This window comes from Gopherus evgoodei, chromosome 8 (assembly GCF_007399415.2).
Source record: "Gopherus evgoodei ecotype Sinaloan lineage chromosome 8, rGopEvg1_v1.p, whole genome shotgun sequence".
NCBI classification, from domain to species: domain Eukaryota; kingdom Metazoa; phylum Chordata; order Testudines; family Testudinidae; genus Gopherus; species Gopherus evgoodei.
Genome location: NC_044329.1, coordinates 79,464,893 through 79,486,558, shown reverse-complemented (window position 1 = coordinate 79,486,558; position 21,666 = coordinate 79,464,893). Strand labels below are relative to the sequence as shown.

General features: G+C 38.4%; 1 protein-coding gene across 1 annotated transcript in view; it reads left to right on the top strand.

The window, feature by feature from the left end:
- Window positions 1-21,666, top strand: part of EPHX4 (epoxide hydrolase 4) — a 29,078-nt gene extending 7,412 nt beyond the window's left edge. The window contains exons 2-7 of the mRNA XM_030573950.1: window positions 2,724-2,809; window positions 6,210-6,367; window positions 9,035-9,163; window positions 12,377-12,480; window positions 15,227-15,375; window positions 20,710-21,666. Of these exons, the coding sequence (XP_030429810.1) occupies window positions 2,724-2,809; window positions 6,210-6,367; window positions 9,035-9,163; window positions 12,377-12,480; window positions 15,227-15,375; window positions 20,710-20,944 (861 nt within the window). The 3' untranslated portion in view covers window positions 20,945-21,666. The remainder of the gene's footprint in view (window positions 1-2,723; window positions 2,810-6,209; window positions 6,368-9,034; window positions 9,164-12,376; window positions 12,481-15,226; window positions 15,376-20,709) is intronic.

The following is a 21,666-nucleotide window of genomic DNA, read 5'->3' as shown; positions in this document are numbered from 1 at the left end:
TCATATGCCCCTTCATGCTTCGGCCACCATTCTAGAGGACATGCTTCCATGCTGATGACGCTCATTAAAAAAATATGTTAATTAAATTTGTGACACAATTCTCCCCCAAAGAGTTCAATGTCCCTTGCTCTGTTTTACCCACATTCTGCCATATATTTCATGTTCTAGCAGTCTTGGATGATGATGATCCAGAACGTTTGTATTAAGAACACTTTCACAGCAGTTTTGATAAAACGCAAAGAAGATACCAATGTGAGATTTCTAAAGATAACTACAGCACTTGACCCAAGGTTTAAGAACCTGAGGTGCCTTCCAAAACCTGAGATGCCTTTCAAAAGTCTTAAAAGAGCAACACTCTGATTCGGAAACTATAGAATCCAACCCACCAAAAAAGAAAATCAACCTTGTGCGGGTGGCATCTGACTCAGATGATGAAAATGAACATGCATCACTGCGCACTTCTTTGGGTTATTATTACGCAGGACCCGTCATCAGCATGAATGCACATCCTTTTGAATGGTGGTTGAAGCATAAAGGGACATATGAATCCTTAGCATCTAGCACATAAATATCTTGCGACGCTGGCTACAACGGTGCCATGCAAATGCCTGCTCTCACTTTCAGGTGACATTGTAAACAAGAAGCGGGCAGCATTATCTCCTACAAATGTAAACAAACTTGTTTGTCTGAGTGATTGGCTGAACAAGAAGTAGAAATGAACGGATTTGTAGGCTCTAAAGTTTTACATTGTTTTGTTTTTGAGTGCAGTTATGTAACAAAAAAAATCTACATCCATAAGTTGCACTTTCATGACAAAAAGATTGCACTACAGTACTTCTATGAGATGAATTGAAAAAATACTATTTCTTTTGTTTTTTACAGTGCAAATACTTGAAATCAAAAATGAAGTGAGCACTTTACACTTCATATTCTGTGTTGTAATTGAAATGAATATATTTGAACATGTAGAAAACATCAAAAAATATTTAAATAAGTGGCATTCTGTTCTTGTTTAACAGTGTGATTAATCATAATTTTTTAATTGTGCAATTAATTGTGATTTTTTTAAATCATGAAATTAATCACGATTAATTTTTTTATTGCTCGACAGCCCTATAATATATAGATAGTATCACAAATAATTTCTGAATACTTCTCACTGAATTTGATGCTTCTAAACATTCCTGAATTGATTTCCTGTCTTCACTGGAGTTACAGTGTGTAAAACTGGTGTAATTGGGTGGGGCGAGGAAGAGAGAGAATCAGGCCCAAATTCTTAATAAAATCCAAAATAAGTATGAAAAAGAGAAGAAAAATATTTCCCTTCTAGAACCGTGGTCCCAAGATATTAGTTGATGCATTTGCAGTATCAGGGCAGCTCAAGGAAGTTCAAGCAGATACAGCTCGGAAGTTCTGGCTACTGTACTTTCACCATTGTGGAGAGTGCATCAGCCCTTGATCCACAAGCAATGGCAAAAGCATTAATTGATCAGGTTGTAGAGAGGAGGCAGTACATTCTGTTACATCAATAAAGAGGAAGTACAATCTCTCCTTATGTGATACCCAACCAACAGATTAATGCTTCACAAGCCAACTCTTTCCCAAGTCCCATGTCCCCTTGTCTCAGGAAGGTCTTCACCAGCAGTATCTCCTGAGATCTACCATAAAACTTATTTCTGTGTGGAGACAATGTACAATCTCATAGGCAATATTCAGAGCATATTAGCTCTATACATGTAACCTTTTGGATCACTCTCAAGTCCGTGGCTGAGCATTAAGTTTTCCTCATTAGGGAGGCAGGAACCCATCAAATCTATTCCGCCATCATTTCAGCCCATTTATTCATTTATAACCTTCGGCTGGTATATCTCTGCATAGCTCCAGTAATTTAAATAGAGCTGTGTCAGTTTACACTGACTCAGTTCTGGCCTACTGACAATAAACACCTTGCCTATTGGTAATTTTCACAATGACGAAAATTCTCAGAGGGCTCATGGCTACAGCCAATTTCAGTAAATAAAGACAAGGTAGATGATGACAGTCACATTAATAGATCATCTTTTCCAATCTCTCTGAGAAAAGCCTTAATAGACCTTCAACTTTTTAAAATAAAAATAAACTTTTTTTAAACCTTGTGGCACATCAAAAATATACAATTTTAACTACCTTAATTCATTTTGACAAACTTTCATTTTTTAAAAACCCATATGGTCTGTCAACTCTGTACCTGTTTTCAGTGTGATATAATGTTAAATAGCTGAGAATAGCCTCATCTAACTCACAAGCTGTACAGTGGATATAAAGTACTCTTGGTATGGACTAAAATACATTATATCTAGTGGTTATTTGGTGTTCTATGTGACCTGAGTGGGTGCTAGTTCCTAGTACCTAGTTACCTGGGCATCACACCAGTTGGTGCTCTTGTTGACAATCTTAGCAGATTCACATGACTGAACAGGCTTAGAAACTGAATGACCTTGTCACCTGCTAGAGGAGATCCTTCCAGAATAGTTGATAAGCTTGTACTACCATTGCCCATACATCACTGATCTGTGAAGCTACAGAAGACATCAATTTCCAGGGCAGTCAATTTGGCACTTATATTAAGCACTAAATTAATCTCTTTGAATACCTTTGAAAAACATATTAATACTCAGATCCTCATTGCAGCAATACTGGGCAGCAATCAGATCACAATACTTTTTTTTTTCTTTCCCTTCCAGGATTCAGGGTTAAGATTCCACTATGTAGCCGCTGGAGAACGGGGTAAACCACTCATGCTGCTGCTTCATGGCTTTCCAGAGTTCTGGTAAAACTCCCCACTTGTTCTCATTTCACTACAGACATAGTTTATATATCATTTAAATCCACTCTGCTATTCTCCATATCTATGTTCAAATATCCCAGTAATGGTAAGTTTTAAGGCTGGAAAACCACTGCAACTGAGCATGCATTCATTTTTTCCAATTGTACCATCCACAAAATTATCTCTACATGTTCATCTAAACCAAAATACCACACTTTCTATTCTAATTCAGGAAATATTTCTTCATGTGTATACACTTTTCATCAAACTATCAGGAGAGCCATTTACTCTGTTCTAGTACATTTCAGAGTTGACAAAGCATAAACATTTAGAATGAGTATTCCTGTGTTCAGACACTATGGTGATGGGCACCAGCACAAGCACCCAGGCAGATTTTGAAATTCAAAATGTATCAGTATATTTATTAATAAATAATAGCATGGCATACTATATATTGTAAGAAATACAGGGAGGGAAATGTATGTTTTTTAAAGGCCTAGAGTCTATTGTGTAGCTTAACCACTTTTAGTTGTCACTCAGGGAAAAAGGCTCCATTAAAATGGTTACATCTGCAGGCACATGAAGAACCTTGATGGATCAAAAGTAAACAAAACCTAAAGTGTTTGTTTGTAATGATGAAAGGACCAAGTTTCTAATATTTTGTCTATGTCATTTAGGCTGTGACTGCCAGATTGAACAAGGTAAAGTCATTGCAGGCCATGCCTTTAGAAACATTCTGTGTATTGTCTGACTGCCCAAATGGAATGGGATATTGATTAAGAAAACTGCTATATAGGTCATTGTTAATGCCAGTAGCATAGCTTATACCTGCTGTTTTTAAAAGAAGACAACAATAAAGTAATGCATGAGATAAAATATGCACGCTAAAAATATTACGGTTGGCTTGTTACTGAATCTATTCAGAATTTTATGTATGAACTGAGATTTTGTTTTGAAACAAGAGTGACAATTTTAAGAGTAGTATAAAGCAGCAGCAAACCTGTACTTTTTGGATAGTAACAGGAATGGAAGTAACTTCCACTATGATGAAGCTTAATTGCAAAATCCTCTAGCTTCCAATGTCTCAAGGTTATTACTAGGACACATGAAATAACCAATCAGTGCTGATCTCAGTGAGCAACTGAGGGTGTATATTGGCAAACGATCAGTCAAATATATAATGCACCACTGCCATTACGTCACTTATATGCAATTGTTTTAAATCAATACAAAATCTTATGGGAAACTAATATAAAAAATTTAAAATTGGAGGAAGATGTTCAGACAGCTGAATGCCTGTTAGGATGTGTGTGAGCTGCTGAATTTTGTATAAACTGCTTCCAGAAATAACATGATCAGAAAAACTCAAAATAGCTCCAATTATTCAGCCTTGAGAAAATAAAGGTATTTACCAACATTTCAAAATCCTTCCTGCAAAGCAGTGGTCTCACTAGATAAATTCTTTAGATATGATTTTAAAGAAGTGTTGTATGAAAAGATCAGTGATACATATTGAACTCACAGAGGTTGATGACAGGATACTTTTACTGGATGACCCATGCCTCTGGGATCTGCTTCTCCTGGTGGTCTGCTAAGGCTACAGTTTGGCAAGCATCAGGGTGTGTAAGACCTATCTGTTCATCAAGCCTTTAACTGATTGATGGACCGTCATGACAGCAGGGTATGGGGATATAAAGGTGGTATGTCATTAAAAAAGAAAATATTTACTGTGTCATGTGGTTTCACTTCAGTGAGGTATTTGTGATAGCTCCTATAGTTATCATGGTAAACTTGATTTACAGGGCAGTGTATATTGATTTTTTTTAAAAAATAAGTCATTTATAGAAATCTGTATTTATTAAAACTTGTATTTATTTCCATTAACATAGGGCACCCAGATGGAACTATGATGGATGTTGTGTTTACAGTAATAACATTTTCTTTGATTAGTCCAAGGACAATGTAATGTTGACCATGATGTATTCAAAATCCCTGATTGGTTAGCACTACCCCCAAAGCAGAAGGCATAAGGATCTGAAATAAAACACTAGTTGGAATCTGGCAGAATTGGAGGGATGGATAGCTCAGTAGTTTAAGCATTGGCCTGCTAAACCCAGGCTTGTGAGTTCAGTCCTTGAGGGGACCATCTAGGGATCTGGGGCAAAATCAGTACTTGGTCCTGCTAGTGAAGGCAGGGGGCTGGACTCAGTGACCTTGCAAGGTCCCTTCTAGCTCTGAGACAGATATGTCTCCATATATTATTTAAACTTCTCCCAAATGCTTCATTTATGTTGTTTATTTCAGATCTTTGCAATAGGGCTAATAGTAAAAGTTAGCAAGCAGGGGTCCATTTTATATTATCTGTGGTTAAAATGATCATAGCATTTTTCATAATTTCACTGAATGATATTATAATATAGGGCCAAATCCTTCCAGGTTCTGAGCACCTCCTAGAAGGTGTTGGGTATTCTCAATTTAAATTGATTTCATTAAGAGTTGAAGGGTAGGTAACACCTTGCAGGACAAGGCTCACAGTCTTTTATTATCTTTATACCATTTTTATCCAGTTATAATCTATTATTTCCAAGAATAATCCAAATCTTTCTCTGGATGCTTATTAAACTCTTCCTCACTCTAGATTTCCTTTAAAGTAATTTCTGTCTTTATTCTCCATAGAAACACAAGCAGTAAAATACCATGTACAGTACTGATGCACTGACAGCTGTTAATCTTCATTGTTCTGGGAGAATTTAGAGTGACTGAATAAGGACACATAGATAAATATAGCACAGATGATAAACCATAAAATATCAGTTGATCAAATTAATTTGTAACATATATTATTAATCCTTTGCTTTACATATTGAATGAGTTATCGTTCCTTCCTCCCCCTCTCCCCCAAAGAAACACAAATGTGTTCATCTTGTCATTTGAGGCCCAACTCATTGGTCCATTCAAGCCTATCTGGTGCAGGAAGAAGGTGACAGAAGTAGCTCTCCACACCCCATATTCTGGGATCAGTTGCGTCCTCAGCATTAGAGCAATCTCAGGGATGCTCTAATTTTTGCCAGCTACCTATGGCACTAAGGAGCCATTCTAGAAGCCATGAATAACTGGACCATAGAGATAGCTGAGCGAAAGAGGGTATAACCAGACTATGCTCCCTATCTTAGGGGCTTCGAGAAGATGGTTGTGTAGAACCACTCATGCTAGCTCATCTTCCCTAGAGATTCCCTTTCTAGTGAGAATTCCCAACCAGACAGAACCACCATGCTATGGCAAAAAGTGGCCATACATGATAGAGAATCAAGCCAATAGAAATTAGCATCACTCTATAATAGAGGCTGTACTACTGACTGAATTCTAGTATTCTTCCATGTAACCTTTTTTTCTCCTTTATTAGGTATTCTTGGCGCCATCAATTGCGAGAATTTAAAAGTGAATATCGAGTTGTGGCACTGGATTTGAGAGGTTATGGAGAAACAGATGCTCCTTCTCACCAGGAGAATTACAAGTTAGATTGCCTAATTACAGATATAAAGGATATTTTGGAATCTCTAGGTGCGTTAACAGAAGCCAAACTGCCTAAGTTGTTAATTTTATTTCATTTGTTGCAGAACTATGAATAGCTATCCTGTGATTTAAAAAAATATTCCAAGGTGATTGGTTTTGTTTTAATATATGCATTTAGTTGATTATATTGTCTAAGTAAATTTGATTCAAATAGATCTGACTTATTTCATGGATTTTAGTCTGCACTAATTCTTGAACAGTATGAAAAGTTTTGTTTTCAAGCCAATATGCCTGGGTCAGCATAGAAAATATGCAAACATGCTTTTCAATCAAATGCAAAGCCCTAAAGATGCTCTTATATGCCCCCATCCTGCAATGGGATCTGGTAGCATAGCTGGATCTAGTACTATAGCCTTATGGTGAGTACCACTGAAATCAGTGGGTCTCCACCTCATGCTGACCCTTGCACTTAATGAATCTAATTATAGGATTAGGGTCTTAAGTATCAGTAGCATTTACAGGGTCTCACTACTAGAAGATGGAAACCAAAACAATGTGGTGAGATTTTCTGTTACCTACTGTGCAAAGTGCATATGTTCTACCCTCTAAGTGACAGCAATGTAGGGGCTGTATAGTGTTAATAAAAAAGAAAACAACTTACTAAAATATGCACAATAGCCTATTCTCAATTGTCAGTATTCAGCTGAGTTTTACTGTTTGTTTATGTACTCCCTTGTACAGGCCAATCATGGCCAATCTTGCACAACTGCGAAAAGGGGAATAAGAAGACATAAGATACTGTACTCCTTACATCCTTGCATAGGCTATGTGTACCACAGATAGCAGCACGGGAGGGGAAGTAAGCTCTGTAAAGCTGCTGGGTTTCCCCTATTCAGGGGGATATGTAGCTCTGCTGGATATAACCACACCATAGGATACTTCCCCTCCAGAGTAGTGGGGAGATCCAGAGGCAAATTACTACTCTCTGGGCCATTATCCCTTCCAAACTGCACTCAGAGCAGTGCAAGAAACACTGGGCAAATTGTAAAGTGATGATATAGCCCTCAGGTTTGAATTTAGAACTGGTCTGAAAATTTTGAATCACTTCAAAAGATGGGGCATGATATCACAAACTTTGTTTGCGTTTTCTAAGCAACTCTAGTTTTATTAAACTCCTCAGTAATGCCATAGTTGTGCTTTATGATGTATTGCGCTCTCTCATTATAAGTCCTGCTTCACAGGGGCTTAAAATTTTCTAGAAAAAATGACCTCTTGGCCTCAAATTTCCCCTGCTTGTTCTTGCTCCCAAGATAAATTATTTTGGAAAGTCAGATTAAATCAAAAGTGGCCAAGGAGATTTTTATCAGAAAGTAGATAAAAGGTGTTGGTTACTTTGACATTTCTCTCTTGCTTTGTCAGAGAATCCAAAAGAATTTGGATTTTACACATCTGACTTGGCATGTATGTAGAGTGCTTTAATTCTCAGTAAGGAACTGGAGCTTTGCAATGTAGGTCTGTCTGGGTTAAGGAATAAAAGGTGGAATTTCCTGAAGCTCAGCAGTCTTGAATGAACTCTGCTCCCTGTGAGTCAGTTGTCAAATTCCCGCTGATATCAGTGGAAGCATAGTTAGGCCAATGCTTAGCACTTTTGAAATTCCCACCTAAAGAGAAGATGAATAAGTAAAGAAGTGTTCTGAGCCTGTACAGTACACCATCATCCCTACCTGTTTAAGTATGCAGTAAGTGCAGCTATCTGGGTATAATTCCCACCTTTACAATGATGCCGTACTGAGATTTTGAACACAATGTGACCAACTTGGCCACATTGCATATAGGTATTAGGGCATGGAAATGATCTCATACAGTGAGATGACTTACATCACATATTGTGGCAAGGCACCTTCTCAGTCTCCCCAGCCTCTGCTGCTTTTAACCCTGGTGAGACGGGCTTGGGTAATGTGGTCCCCCTTGGGACACAGGGGAAGTCTGCTTCCCGTATCTCCACCAGTCCTGTTTAGAGTATTTTTCTCCCTTGTGGGAGAGACTACTGCCTCTCCTCCTGGTGAGGCTCACTGTCTTGCTGCTCCTACCCTCCTGGCAGCAGGGCGGGCGGGCGGGCGGGCTGGCTGGCTCGCTCGCTCGCTCACTCTTTCTTTCTTTCTCTTTCTCTCGCCCCCCCCCCTTCCTCCCAAGGAAGGGTTTAAAAAGGTCTCAGGCAGCCCTAAATTGGAATCAGCTGATCCTAATTAACCTCAGGTAGCTCCCCCTCAGCTGATTCTCATTGCTACCTTGGTACCCCTTTCTCATCTGAACCTGAGTGACCCGTAATTGCCTCCCAGTTGATAGGGAGGAGGGCCTTTTAACCCTCAGGGACTGATTCCTATCCCTTCCTTGCAGCTATCTGTCCTGAGTTTATCACAATATACAAGAGGAGAGAAAGTATATTTGCAGTGGAAACCATTACTTTTAATTACCTGTAAAAATTTCAAGCATAATACTCGCTAATCTCCTTTTTTATGTTTAATAAAGGAAGTGTTGACACATCTTTAACTATGGCAGTGTAAATAATTTGTTAAGAAAAAATGAAGAAGTTGAAGTATTGTCAGCAAATATGTTGGAACATTTGTTTTTGTTTAACTGTCATTATTTTATCTGATGACTGATTTTCATATAACTGTCAGTAAACAAATGTCAAAATCTGTCTTTATGTGGCAGGGTACAATAAGTGTATGCTGATTGGCCATGACTGGGGTGGAATGATTGCTTGGTTAGTTGCTATTTGTTATCCGGAAATGGTGACCAAGCTTATTGTGATTAATTTCCCTCATCCCTCTGTATTTACAGGTGAGATTTACAATATTTTTATATTAACCAAAATATTCACATTTTCACTAAGCAGGCAGATTTGGCGCTTATTTAAGGGTAGATCTGGAGAGGCACTGCACACCTAGATACCTAGGGATGCTGTGAAAGAACATTATAAGTGCTCCGCACCTCTTGGAATCTGTCCCTTATTTAATTGAAACCCAAAGCTGTCAAATATTTTGCATTAAAGGATAATTTTACAGTAGCGTGTGAGGGTACTAGCATGCAGATATACTGGCTTCTTGTCTTTAGAAATCCATAGCCTGATCCTCATTTACACTCAGACTGCTTTACCTGGCTCTGGCAGTGCAAAGGTGCCTTAAGGTGGATGGAAATGACCCACTATATTGCCATGTAAGTGTAAAGCCAGAGGCGGATTACGATTTTGTGGGGCCCTAGGCCAGAGCAAGTGGGGGTCCCTCCCCACACATTCCGCCAGCAGTCCCGCCTCCCTTGCTCCTCCCTGGCACTCCTGCTGGGGAGCAGGGGCTTGTACCACTCCTCCTGCCCACCTGGCGCTCCTGCCGGAGAGCAGGGTCGGGGCACGGGGGCTTCCCTGCTCTGTGGCAGGAGTGCTGGGTGGGTAGAGGGGAGAAGGCCTCTGTGCCCCGATTTGCTCCCTCCGAAGAAGGTCCCATCACCCAGCACTACCCCTTGGATTTAATGCTTTGTCTCTTCCCTTCTCTGGTTATTGCATGTTGGCTGAGCCCCTCCATCCCCCCTTACACACACACACACCTAAGGACTTTTGCCCGTGCTCCAGTCTCAGAGAGCAGAGGACACAGAGCACGGCCTGGCATAACCCAGTTGCCCAGAGGAAATGGCCATTGCTCTCAGTGTCTCTTTGCTGGCCAAGGGCAGGTTCATGGCAGCTCAGTTTTCCCCTCCTCTCCTAAGACACATACCTTTGGTCCCATCCCACCCCACCCCCACCGGATGCTAGCCTGTGCTTTGGAGCTGCCGTGATAGTGCCCTTCCTCTCTGAGGACATGTCAGGCACCTGCCGTTGTACCCCCAGCCCGAGGATAGTGAGAGCCCTGCTAGCACCACAAAGGGAGGAGTCACATCTGCACTTAGGGTCTCAGGCCACGTCCACACTACAGAGTAAAATCAAAATTAATAAAATCGATTTTATAAAACAGATTTTATAAAATCGATTTTACGCGTCCACACTAGGGCACATTACTTCGGTGGTGTGCGTCCATGGTCCCAGGCTACCATCGATTTCCGGAGCGGTGCACTCTGGGTAGCTCTGTAAAAGAATGGGACCAATAACTTCGATTTCCGTCCACACTAACCCTAAATCGATTTAGTAATATCGATTTTAGGGTTACTCCGTTCGTTTAGCTGGACTACAGAAATCGATTTTAAGACCCCTTAAAATCGATTTTAAGTGCCTTGAAGTGTGGACGGGTACAGCGTTAAATCGATTTAACGCTATTTAAATCGATTTAACGCTTTAGTGTGGACCTGGCCTCAGATATGATCATGACTGACTCACTTCAGCCCTGAGGGTCCTGAGAATGCCTGGACTCTTCTAGCCCCTAAGGGACAGGGTCACACTGATTCAGGGATGCTCTGGGGCTCTTCAGACCCCTCTGTGGGATGGTAAGACTTACTGGAGACCTGCAGCTTCTCTTTGGAACAGGGGCGCATTGAGGTGGAGGGACTGGGAGCCATTAGAGCCATTTGTGGATGGGGCAAGGTTTCTCCACATGCCTCCCTGCATTCCTGCCGGGGAGTGGGGCAAGCCCCCGCACCCTGGCTCTGCTCCCCGGCAGGAGTGCCATGCAGGTGGAGTAGGGCAAGCTGGTCAGGGCACTGGGGCATTCATTTTTCTGTGCCCCACAGTTGGCCGGGGACCCTGGGCGTTGGCTCTGTTGGCCCAGCGGCTAATCCGCCACTGCGTAAAACAGTGTAAATGAGAATCTAATCCTCATTTAGACAAGTGAAATTGAGTTTTGTGGTGATATACTACAGAAGACCTCATTGTAACACAACAATCATCTGAGTCTGCTTAATAGCATGGAGTTGAAGGTAAAGATTTTGGTGGATTTGCAGAGTTGTGTGGTGAGGTATGCACAGAGATCAGAGAATGTCTGCTATATAGCTGGCTCTAGCCAGAGCTACTTGATTTCTACTTTCCCATGCATTAAGTGCACATACAATTTTAAAATGCCTATTAGCATCTTACTACATTTCTTTTATTTAATTGCAGACCTGTTTTTTTCTCATTAAAAATCTTATGGTCTCACCTCGCTTCTCCAAATATATTTAATGGAAGAGTACTTAATAAGGGCTTGATACTTATCCCACTTGGTGTGACTAAGTTTAAGCCAATGAATTAACACTGGTGTAAAACCAAGCTCTGAAACTCACTTACTCTTACAAAATATACTCAGGTAGCGTTCCTAACCTCCTAAAGATTATTTTAATGAATAATAAAGCTACACTTACAAAAATAAGGGCTTATCTTGTACCACTGGAGCCAATTGAAGTTTCATCAGTAACTCCAGTTGGAGCAGGAGCCAGGCTCTGTATGCACAAAATGCACTTTGTGATGCCACAGACTTTCTGATGTGTGTATTTGTCTACTTGCTTAGTAGTTCACACAATCCACTCTAATTTTCAGTGGGCTTGCCAGTCAATGGCACAAATTAATTAGGTTCTACTGTGCACTGAATAAAGAGTTTCAGGTTATAAATCAAGTGTTCTGATAGCCATAAGCATCATTGTAATGCCCAGTACTTGAAAAGTCTGACTTTTTCCTCACATTTTTATTCATAAATTGCATTTTATAATAGCAATAACATACTCTGAACCATGCATTTCTAAGGGATCATTGCATTTCTCACATGGCTGAAGTCACCTGATTTCAGGCTTGTGCCCTATAACACCACTCTAGGCTTGCTATAATCACTGAGTCATGTACTGCATATCATTTCTTGTTAAGTAACAGCAATAATAGATCTTTGACAGTTCCTCACAGTTTGCATGTCAGGATTGGTTGACTTCCCATCGCATTCACATGTCCCAGTATCAGAGGACTTACTTTTAAAATTATAAGAATTCCTTGTCACATAGCACCCTCTAAATTAATACTTTTAAAACATTCCTTTAATTTTAAAAATAGTGATATCAACAGTAATTTTATCAGCTTTCATTTTTAATTAATGGGCATTTTTGTTTCAGAATACATTCTGCGACATCCTTCACAATTGATTAAGTCTGGTTACTACTTCTTTTTCCAAATGCCTTGGTTTCCTGAATTCATGTTTACAGTAAATGATTTCAAGGTAAGCAAAATGAGTGCTCTTGTTTATGTTTAATACGTTACTGATGGAAAAACTGCCACCTGTGTTGATCCTTTCTGATAGTATGACGTTTATGGAAGAATTAAGGATAGCTAGTAAAACTTTACTATAATTCTGGATTTGATGTGACTTTGTTTTAGGTAGGGCTGTCTATTAATCGCAGTTAACTCATGTGATTTAACTAAAAAAAATTAATCGTGTTTAAAAAAATTAATCATGATGATTCGCAGTTTTAATTGCACTGTTAAACAATAGAATACCAATTGACATTTATTAAATAGTTTGGATGTTTTTCCACATTTTCAAATATATTGATTTCAATTACAACACAGAATACAAAGTGAACAGTACTCACTTTTTATTATTTTTATTATAAATATATGCACTGTAAAAATGATAAACAAAAGAAATAGTATTTTTCAGTCACCTCATACAAGTACCACAGTGCAATCTCTTTATCGTGAAAGAGTAACTTACAAATGTAGATTTTTTTTGTTACATAACTGCACTCAAAAACCAAACAATGTCAAACTTAAGAGCCTACAAGTCCATTCAGTTCTACTTCTTGTTCAGCCAATCACAAAAGAAACAAGTTTGTTAACATTTACAGAAGATAATGCTGCCTGCTTCTTATTTACAATGTCACCTAAAAGTGAGAACAGATATTCACATGGCACTTTTGTAACTAGCATTCCAAGGTATTTATGTGCCAGATACGTGCTAAATATTCGTATGCCATACAGAACCTGAACCATGAAGAAAGAAAACCAACCTTATGCTGGTGGCATCTGACCCAGATGATGAAAATGAACACGCATTGATCTGCACTGCTTTGGAGTGTTATCAAGCAGAACCTGCCATCAGCATAGATGGATGTCCTCTGGAATGGTGGTTGAAGCATGAAGGGAATATGAATCTTTAGTGCATCTGGCATGTAAATATCTTGCCAGCTACAACAGTGTCATGCAAACACCTGCTCTCACTTTCAGGTGACACTGTAAACAAGAAGCGGCCAGCATTATCTCCTGCAAATGTAAACAAACTTGTTTGTCTGAGCAATTGGCTGAACAAGAAGTAGGACTGAGTGGACTTGCAGGCTCTAAAGTTTTACATTGTTTTATTTTTGAATGCAGTTCTTTTTGTACATAATTCTACATTTGTAAGTTCAACTTTTATGATAGAGATTGCACTATGGTACTTGTATTAATGAACTGAAAATATGATTTTTTATTTTTACAGTGCAAATATTTGTAATAGAAATAAAGTGAGCACAGTACACTTTGTATTCTGTGTTGTAATTGAAATCAATATATTTGAAAATTTGGGAAGCATTCAAAAACGTTTATATAAATAGTATTCTATTATTGTTTAACACCGCGATTATTCACACAATTATTTTTTAACCATGTGATTAATTCTGATTGTTTTAATTGCGCAATTAATCCCAATTATTTTTTTAATTGCTTGAAAGCCTTAATTTTAGGGTTAGTATTTAACAGACTAATGCACATGTGGATAGAAAGAAGCATATAACAGTACTGCCAGCCACAAGAGATTAAAAATCATGAGTTGAACTCAAAAAAAGCATGAGTGCTTTTATTTTGAAACTTTATATTGTGGGTTCTTGGTCTGTCTTTTGATTTTTGAACTCCCCCTGCCTATACCCAATGTGTGTGTGCCAATGTTGCCCACTCTTCCAAATGTATTGGTTAAGGTGATTTTGGCCCCTGCTAAAATCACATGCTGTGGCCAAAATTATGTAACCGGTGAAAAAAAATGTGTTTTGGCAACACTGAGTGTGTGTAAAATTGTATTTACTTAAGGTTCATCCTTGCTTTGGCTTCCTAGTAGGCACTTCAATATATCTTGGTACTCCTTACTTCCAGTACTATAGTACGTATCTCAACACCAAGACTATTCAGCAGGTAATTAAGTATCATTAGTTTCTGTGGATATGTCTACAGTGCAACTAGAAGTGTGGCTGCAGCACGTGTAGCCAAGTGAAGGCTAGCTTGGGTATGCTTACATGTGCTGCAGACACACACTATGATCGCATAGACACCCTGTACCAATAGCCAGATTCTCTGCACATGGAACACCCACTGCATACATGAACATCCACTGAAGTCAATGGAATGTCCTCTTAGAAATGTTAGCCCTTTTCTCCCCCAGATCTCTCTCTCTCTTCTCCCTCAGTTGACATTTTAACTTCCTTCCCTTACAGAACAACAGTTTCTAAAGAAGAGTTTGATTGTTTGAAAGCAAGAACTTCAGACAGGCTGGAATATGGAATGCTTCCCTGTAAAATGTGCTGCCTAACTAAACTGTAGTGCCAGACCCCAAAAACAAGACAAAAGAAAAACAAAAGAAATGTCAATGAGTTTGACATTAAATCAAGGTGTTGCATTTAAAAATGTTTTCCTTCTATGACAGTAGAAACCTGTGTCCAGAGCTTGTGTTTGCTTATGACAGTTTAAGGGCCCACTGTGAAGGAATTTTGTCTTATTTACATATCTTTTAGTACTCTGAAATAGACCTCACCGGGAATAAGAATATTCTATACTTAATTATTTATAGTTGCCTAAAAAAAGTAGCTTACACTTCAAACAAGGAGGTAGATGGATTTTAAACAAATATCTCCTACTCAAAGGGAGAAATATCATCATCCCTGTTTTGCTATCTAGAACATGTAGATTTCTTAGGTGCTTTTTTTGTTTGTTTTTGCTAGGTATTGAAAAACTTATTTACCAGTCGAACTACTGGAATTGGAAGGAAAGGCTGTCGATTAACAGCAGAGGACATTGAAGCTTACCTTTACATCTTTTCTCAACCTGGAGCACTAACTGGACCCATTAACCACTACAGAAATATTTTCAGGTCAGTATAATGTTCATAAATCAAGTAAAACATCTCAGCCAAATCCTTGGAATCTAAATATATTATTTTATCTGTTACCCCAAGGGCAGGAGAAAAGGTAAATCTGTTCCCAAACTAAGGTCCTTTACCAGGTAATAGATTGATTCAGTGTCAGAAAGTATGATGTAATTTAAATTGCATGGCATGGCCACAGAACGTAATCAAAGAGCCAACATGGTAGGGAGGAAAATCTTTAGGTCCAGAGCTGATAAAAATTCTCTCCTATTAATAATAGGCATGGCAAATCAAAGATTCAGTCTCTAAATAGGATATTTAATGATATCACAGAAACACAGTATCATACAAATGTAGGACTGGAAGGGACTTTGATAGGTCATCTAGTTCAGTTCCCTGCACTGAGGCAGGACTAAGTATTATCTAGACCATCTCTGACAGGTGTTTGTCTAGCCTGTTCTTAAATACCTCCATTGGTGGAGATTCCACAACCTCCCTAGGTAATTTGTTCCAGTGCTTAACTATCCTTATAGTTAGCAAGTTTTTCCTAATGTCTAACCTAAATCATCTTTGCTGCATCTTTGCTAAATCTTCCATTACTCCTTGTTCTGTCTTCAGTGGATGAAGAAAACAATTTGTCCTCCTGCTTTTTACAATAACTCTTTACATACTTGAAGACTGTTAACATGTCCTTGCTCAGTCTTCTCTTCTCCAGACTAAACAAATCTAATCTTTCCTCGTAGGTCGTGTTTTCTAGACCTTTAATCATTTTTGTGGCTCTCCTCTGGACTTTGTCCAAATGTGGTGCCCAGAGCTGGACACAATACTCCAGTTGAAGCCTTATCAGTGCTGAGTAGAGTGGAAGAATTACTTTTCGTGTCTTGCTTTCACCACTCCTGTTAACGTATCCTAGAATGATGTTTGCTTTTTTTCCAACATTATTACTCTGTTGACTCATATTTCGTTTGTGATTCATTATAATCCCATGTTTTCTTTCTGCAGTACTTCTTCCTAGGAAGTTATTTCCCATTTTGTATTTGTGCAGTTGGTTATTCCTTCCCAAGTGTACTTTGCATTTGTCCTTATTGAATTTCATCTTGTTTATTTCAAACCGTTTCTCCAGTTTGTCAAGATTATTTTGTAGTCTAATCCTGTTCTCCAAAGCACTTGGCATCCCACCCATCTTGGTATCATCCACATATTTTATAAGTGTACTCTCTCTGTCATTATCCAAATCATTTATGAGGATATTGAACAAAACTAGATCCAGTACAGATCTTATTGGGACTCCACCTGATATGCCCTTCCATCTTGGCTGTGAACCATTGATAATAAATTTATGAGTATGGCTTTCCAACTAGTTGTGCACCCACCTTATAGTAGGTTCATCTAGGCTATATTTCCATAGTTTGCTTATGAGAAGGTCATGTGAGACCATAACAAAAGCCTTACTAAAGTTGAAATATATCACATCTACTGCTTTCCCCCATCCACAAGTCTTGTTATTCTGTCAAAGAAGGATATAAGGTTGGTTTGACATGATTTGTCACATTATTATCTTCCAGATGCTTGCAAACTGACTCATTATTTGCTCCATTATCTTTGGATAATGACTGATTTATAATTCCTGGGGCTGTCTTTATTCCCTTTTTATAGATAGGCATTATATTTGCCCTTTTCCAGCCCTCTGGGATCTCTCCTGTCCTCCATGAGTTCTTAAAGATAATTGCTAATGGCTCAGAGATCTCTTCAGCCAGTTCTTTAAGTATTCTAGGCTATATTTAATAAGGCTATGCTGACTTGAAGACATCTAACTTGTTTAACTTGTTCTTTCCCTATTTTAGCCTCAGATCCTATGCCATATACACTGATGTTCACTTTGTTAGTCATCTGATTACTGCTAACCTTTTTCGTGAAAACTGAAACAAAAAAGGCATTTAACATGTAAGCCATTGCTGCATTTTCTGTTACTGCCTTTTCCTCCTGATTGAGTAATGGGCCTACTCTGTCCCTGGTCTTCCTCTAATTAATAATATATAATAGGGGATTACGTCCCAATGCATCAGCACCATTGGAACTAAAGGATTAGATCAGTCTTGGGACCAATTCAGTTCTTGCCTGTGTTGAAGCTGTCTGTAAGAATACCAGTTGTGATGGTAATTGTTGGTTATGAATACCTGTTCACTAGGAATTGGATTGAAACCATCACTATATTTTACATAAGGCACTGAACAGCATTCAGATTCTAATGACTTTCATCTTCACTAATCATAGTGGATTGTACCTTGTGACCTAGATGTTAAGGGCTTCATATCTCATTACCATCCAGCCACCCATCTGGAGTAATCAGTTCTTCAAAGCTTAATTTTATTACAGAATTATTTCCAAAGAGATGTTGTTTGAAATACTCTAGTCCTCTTGACTAAGCAATATATCTTTATAGGGAGAAAATAGCAATAATTCCATAAACTACACTTTATACACAACCCCTTTTTGAAATAGACCTTAGCCTCTTGGTTGCTTGGCTTGTAGTATATTCAGTTTAGGAGATATGCACTGATATGCTGTCCAAGTGAACTTTTGAACTTGAGCTCTGGTACACTGTAGTTTGTGTAAAAGCCTGTTGTATGTTCTTTCAAAATGGGGTTTTTCTTCTTGCACTGGTTGGGAAATATTTCAGTATTTTGTATCTGAGGAAAATTGCTGGTCATCTGCTGCCGTTGTGTGTGGAGGATATCTCCTTTTCGAAAGGTATTGAGTTCACAACATGACCTTCCCTTCTAGATGGCAAATTTGCACGTTAATCCTTGTTAAAAGAAACTTTTTTCTATTTGGTACCTTGAGACACAATGCTATATGCTGAATTTCACATACAAAAGAAATAACACAACATGGTTCATAGACATCATTATCTAATTGAGCAATATTCTGGTTTCTTGAGTTCAAAATTGTCTATGACTAATCAAATCTCCAAAATATCCATTGTCCTAACTGGATGCAAGAGTAACATATTGATTAAAGAGAAAATAAATGAAGAAACGTCTAAGCTTCCACCCCATGTTAAGTGCTCACAAAAGCTTGTCTAAATAAAACTATTTCAAATATTCTGTTGCTTTTAAAGAATCACATTACACTATTGTTATTAACTGATTAAATGTCAGCGTACCTTGGTGGCTGTTTTGAGCCACTGCAGTTAATCTGTATTGCAACATGCCACTAAGATTTATAAAACAGTTTAAACTTAAGCATGGATGGGCTGTTTAGTATCTATTTGAAAATAGATGATTTTAAATAAATTCTGATGGGTTAATCAGGCTTACATTCAAGCAATTATTTCACATCTGTCTACCATCTATCACAACTTAGTCCTGTAACTTATAGATCTATTAATAAATATCAATACAAATTCATATTAACTGTACTTTAAATGTTCAGAAAGATTTTATTTATAAAATATTTACTTTACTATAAAGTCAGTTGTATAAAGAAATAATTTTGAATTATAATTTTATGCAAGTTTAAGTGGGTCATTTAAATGTTATGAAACCCTTAACCATTTTACTTTTTGAAGTCTCTTTTTCAATGTGTTAACAAAGTGTCTCAAAATTTTTCCCCCCCATAAGCCCCTCAGAAATTCTTCCAAAGCCCTGGGTTCTGATGTTGAGGATTTAAGCAGCTTTTACCCAATGCTATGCAAATTTTGGGTAATATTATTCTCTCAATGCATAGAGATTTATGTATTTAACTCTCACTGCTTCAAAAAAACACTATACCCCTTTGTACTGTGAATTCTGTTGTCTTTTGAATGCCTTTATGTATTCTGTAGGTCTGTTTGAATGTGACTGGCTACATTCAGCATTAGAGAGGCTAATATTCAATTGAAAGTTTTTCTCCATAAATATTTTACTTATAGCTGTACTGTACATTCGATTTTCAGTAAGTCTAGGAGACAGAACAGACTGGTCATCTTACACAATGTTTATGAAAAACAATTGAAAGGAATTAAATGATAGTCTACTGGCATCATTTGAAACTTGACACAGCATTCACCAATATAGGACAATTAATCAGCATGTAAGATTCAGGCTATATTAGGCACAGGTTCTCTTTTATTGATGTTACTGAGCTTCTGATCAGTAGATCAAGGGGGGACACTATTCAAATGCAAGAAAGAAAATATCCTTTTTTACCTTCTCCAGAATCACTAGAACAGATAGACATTAAAACGGAGCAGTTTGTGACGTGGCATTGAAGACTCAAAGGGGGAATGTGAACCAAAACATTCACAGACATAACTCTAGAGCCAGATTCTCTGCAGTCCCAAGCAGCAGTTCAAGCATTCATGGATTGCTGGAGTACAAGAGCCTACCAGTCACACTTCCTTTTTCCTGGTAGCACTCCCATGCTGGGTGCCAGGAAATGAGTTGTCCATCTCTGTGCCACCTGTATACATTTTCATGATGAGGAATCCTCTACCAGACACACCTACTGGGTTTAAATTTGCATTACACCAAAGAACTAGTGCAAAGATGATTTAATGGGATTTAACTCTCCCCATGCTACTTGCTTCTGCTAATTTCTTGTGCATTCAAAGCAGGGGCGACTCTAGGCATTTTGCCGCCCCAAGCATGGCAGGCAGGCTGCCTTCGGCGGCTTGCCTGTGGGAGGTCCCCAGTCCTGTGAATTCGGTGGCAGCCTGCGGGAGGTCCGCCAAAGCCGTGGGACCAGTGGACCCTCTGCAGGCACGCCACCAAAGGCAGCCTGCCTGTCGCCCTCGCGGCGACCAGCAGAGCGCCCCCCATGGCTTGCGCCCCAGGCACGCGCTTGGCGTGCTGGTACCTGGAGCTGCCCCTGACTCAAAGACATTTTTACAATAGAGCTACAGTTCAAGATAGATCACATAAAACAAAGGCCATTTAAAAATTATTTGCAAATATCTGCTGCAGAGTCAATAACGTATTATGTAAATCTGAACAAAGTGCTTTTTCATACAATGTACAAGTTGAAAAAATGACCATGTTAATTTCTCTTTTTATAACAAATGAGGCCCAAATGTACAGACCCGCAGTGTTGCTTCAATGAGGTTTTACCTGAAAAACAAGTGCGGGATTTGGACTATGGTAAATTCTGTGTTAGAATAAAGATACTCTCAGAAGATGTTGCTGACATGAGATCAATTAGAAAGCTTTGGTAATAATTAGTTCTTGGTAATATAGTGAATTGGATCCTGGAAACCATGCAACTAATCTGTGATGTATTTTGAACTGGAAAGTTAAATTGACTGATATTTTGTCATCATGATTTTTAAAAAACAGTTAAACTTGTATTTTGTTTTTAAAGTTGCCTACCTCTGCAGCACCATGAGGTCACCATGCCTACCTTGTTGTTATGGGGAGAAAGAGATGCATTTATGGAAGTTGAGATGGCAGAAACTACTCGGATTTATGTTAAAAATCATTTCAGATTAACTATTTTGTCTGAAGCCAGTCACTGGCTCCAGCAGGATCAACCTGACATAGTTAACAAGTTGATATGGACCTTTCTAAAAGAAGAGACAATAAGAAAAAGAGAATGACTTTTTCTACATGTTTTAAAGGTCTACATAAAAGCTCTTACATTTTAAAAACTAATTATTAGCAGGACCATATTTCCAGCCTACCTTCTAATTTGGGTTCTGTTGGGGAAAAGTGTTTTCAATGTACTGTACGTATTTACACTGATGTTATTACTAAAAGAAAATAGTGTGAGGACATATAATGTTAATATTGGTTTTACCTGTATTCTTGTATTTTGCACATAAAAACACCTGCCTTAAAGTGTATGTGTTTGTACAGTAAGGAGATCATGGAAAGTTACTTGTTCTGGTTTCTCACTTGCTTTACACTTGTAATATATGGTGCCTTTCACAAATTTATAATGAAACAATGGCGAGCTGCCATATGAAAAGGAAGTCAGGTATCAGCTGGACTATCAGTTTTCATTCAACCAGTTGAAAATTTTTTTTACTGTATTGTACTATTAAAAATTACCAATTATTTTATTGTTTACATTTTACTGTATCAGTCTAAAGAAAACAAATTTCTGGGCAAATCTGTAGTCTTTAAGTGATATATCACACATACCTTGTTGTATTGTGAAATTACAGCTGTTTTATGTGGTATATTTTCTTCTCAATTGAAAAATAGGGATCTGTTCACACATAACATATCTGGACAAGAAGAATGGAAAATGAAGAGCTGAATATTAATGATTTCTGTATCATATCCACATCTGTCTAATAAAATGGAATTAAAATTG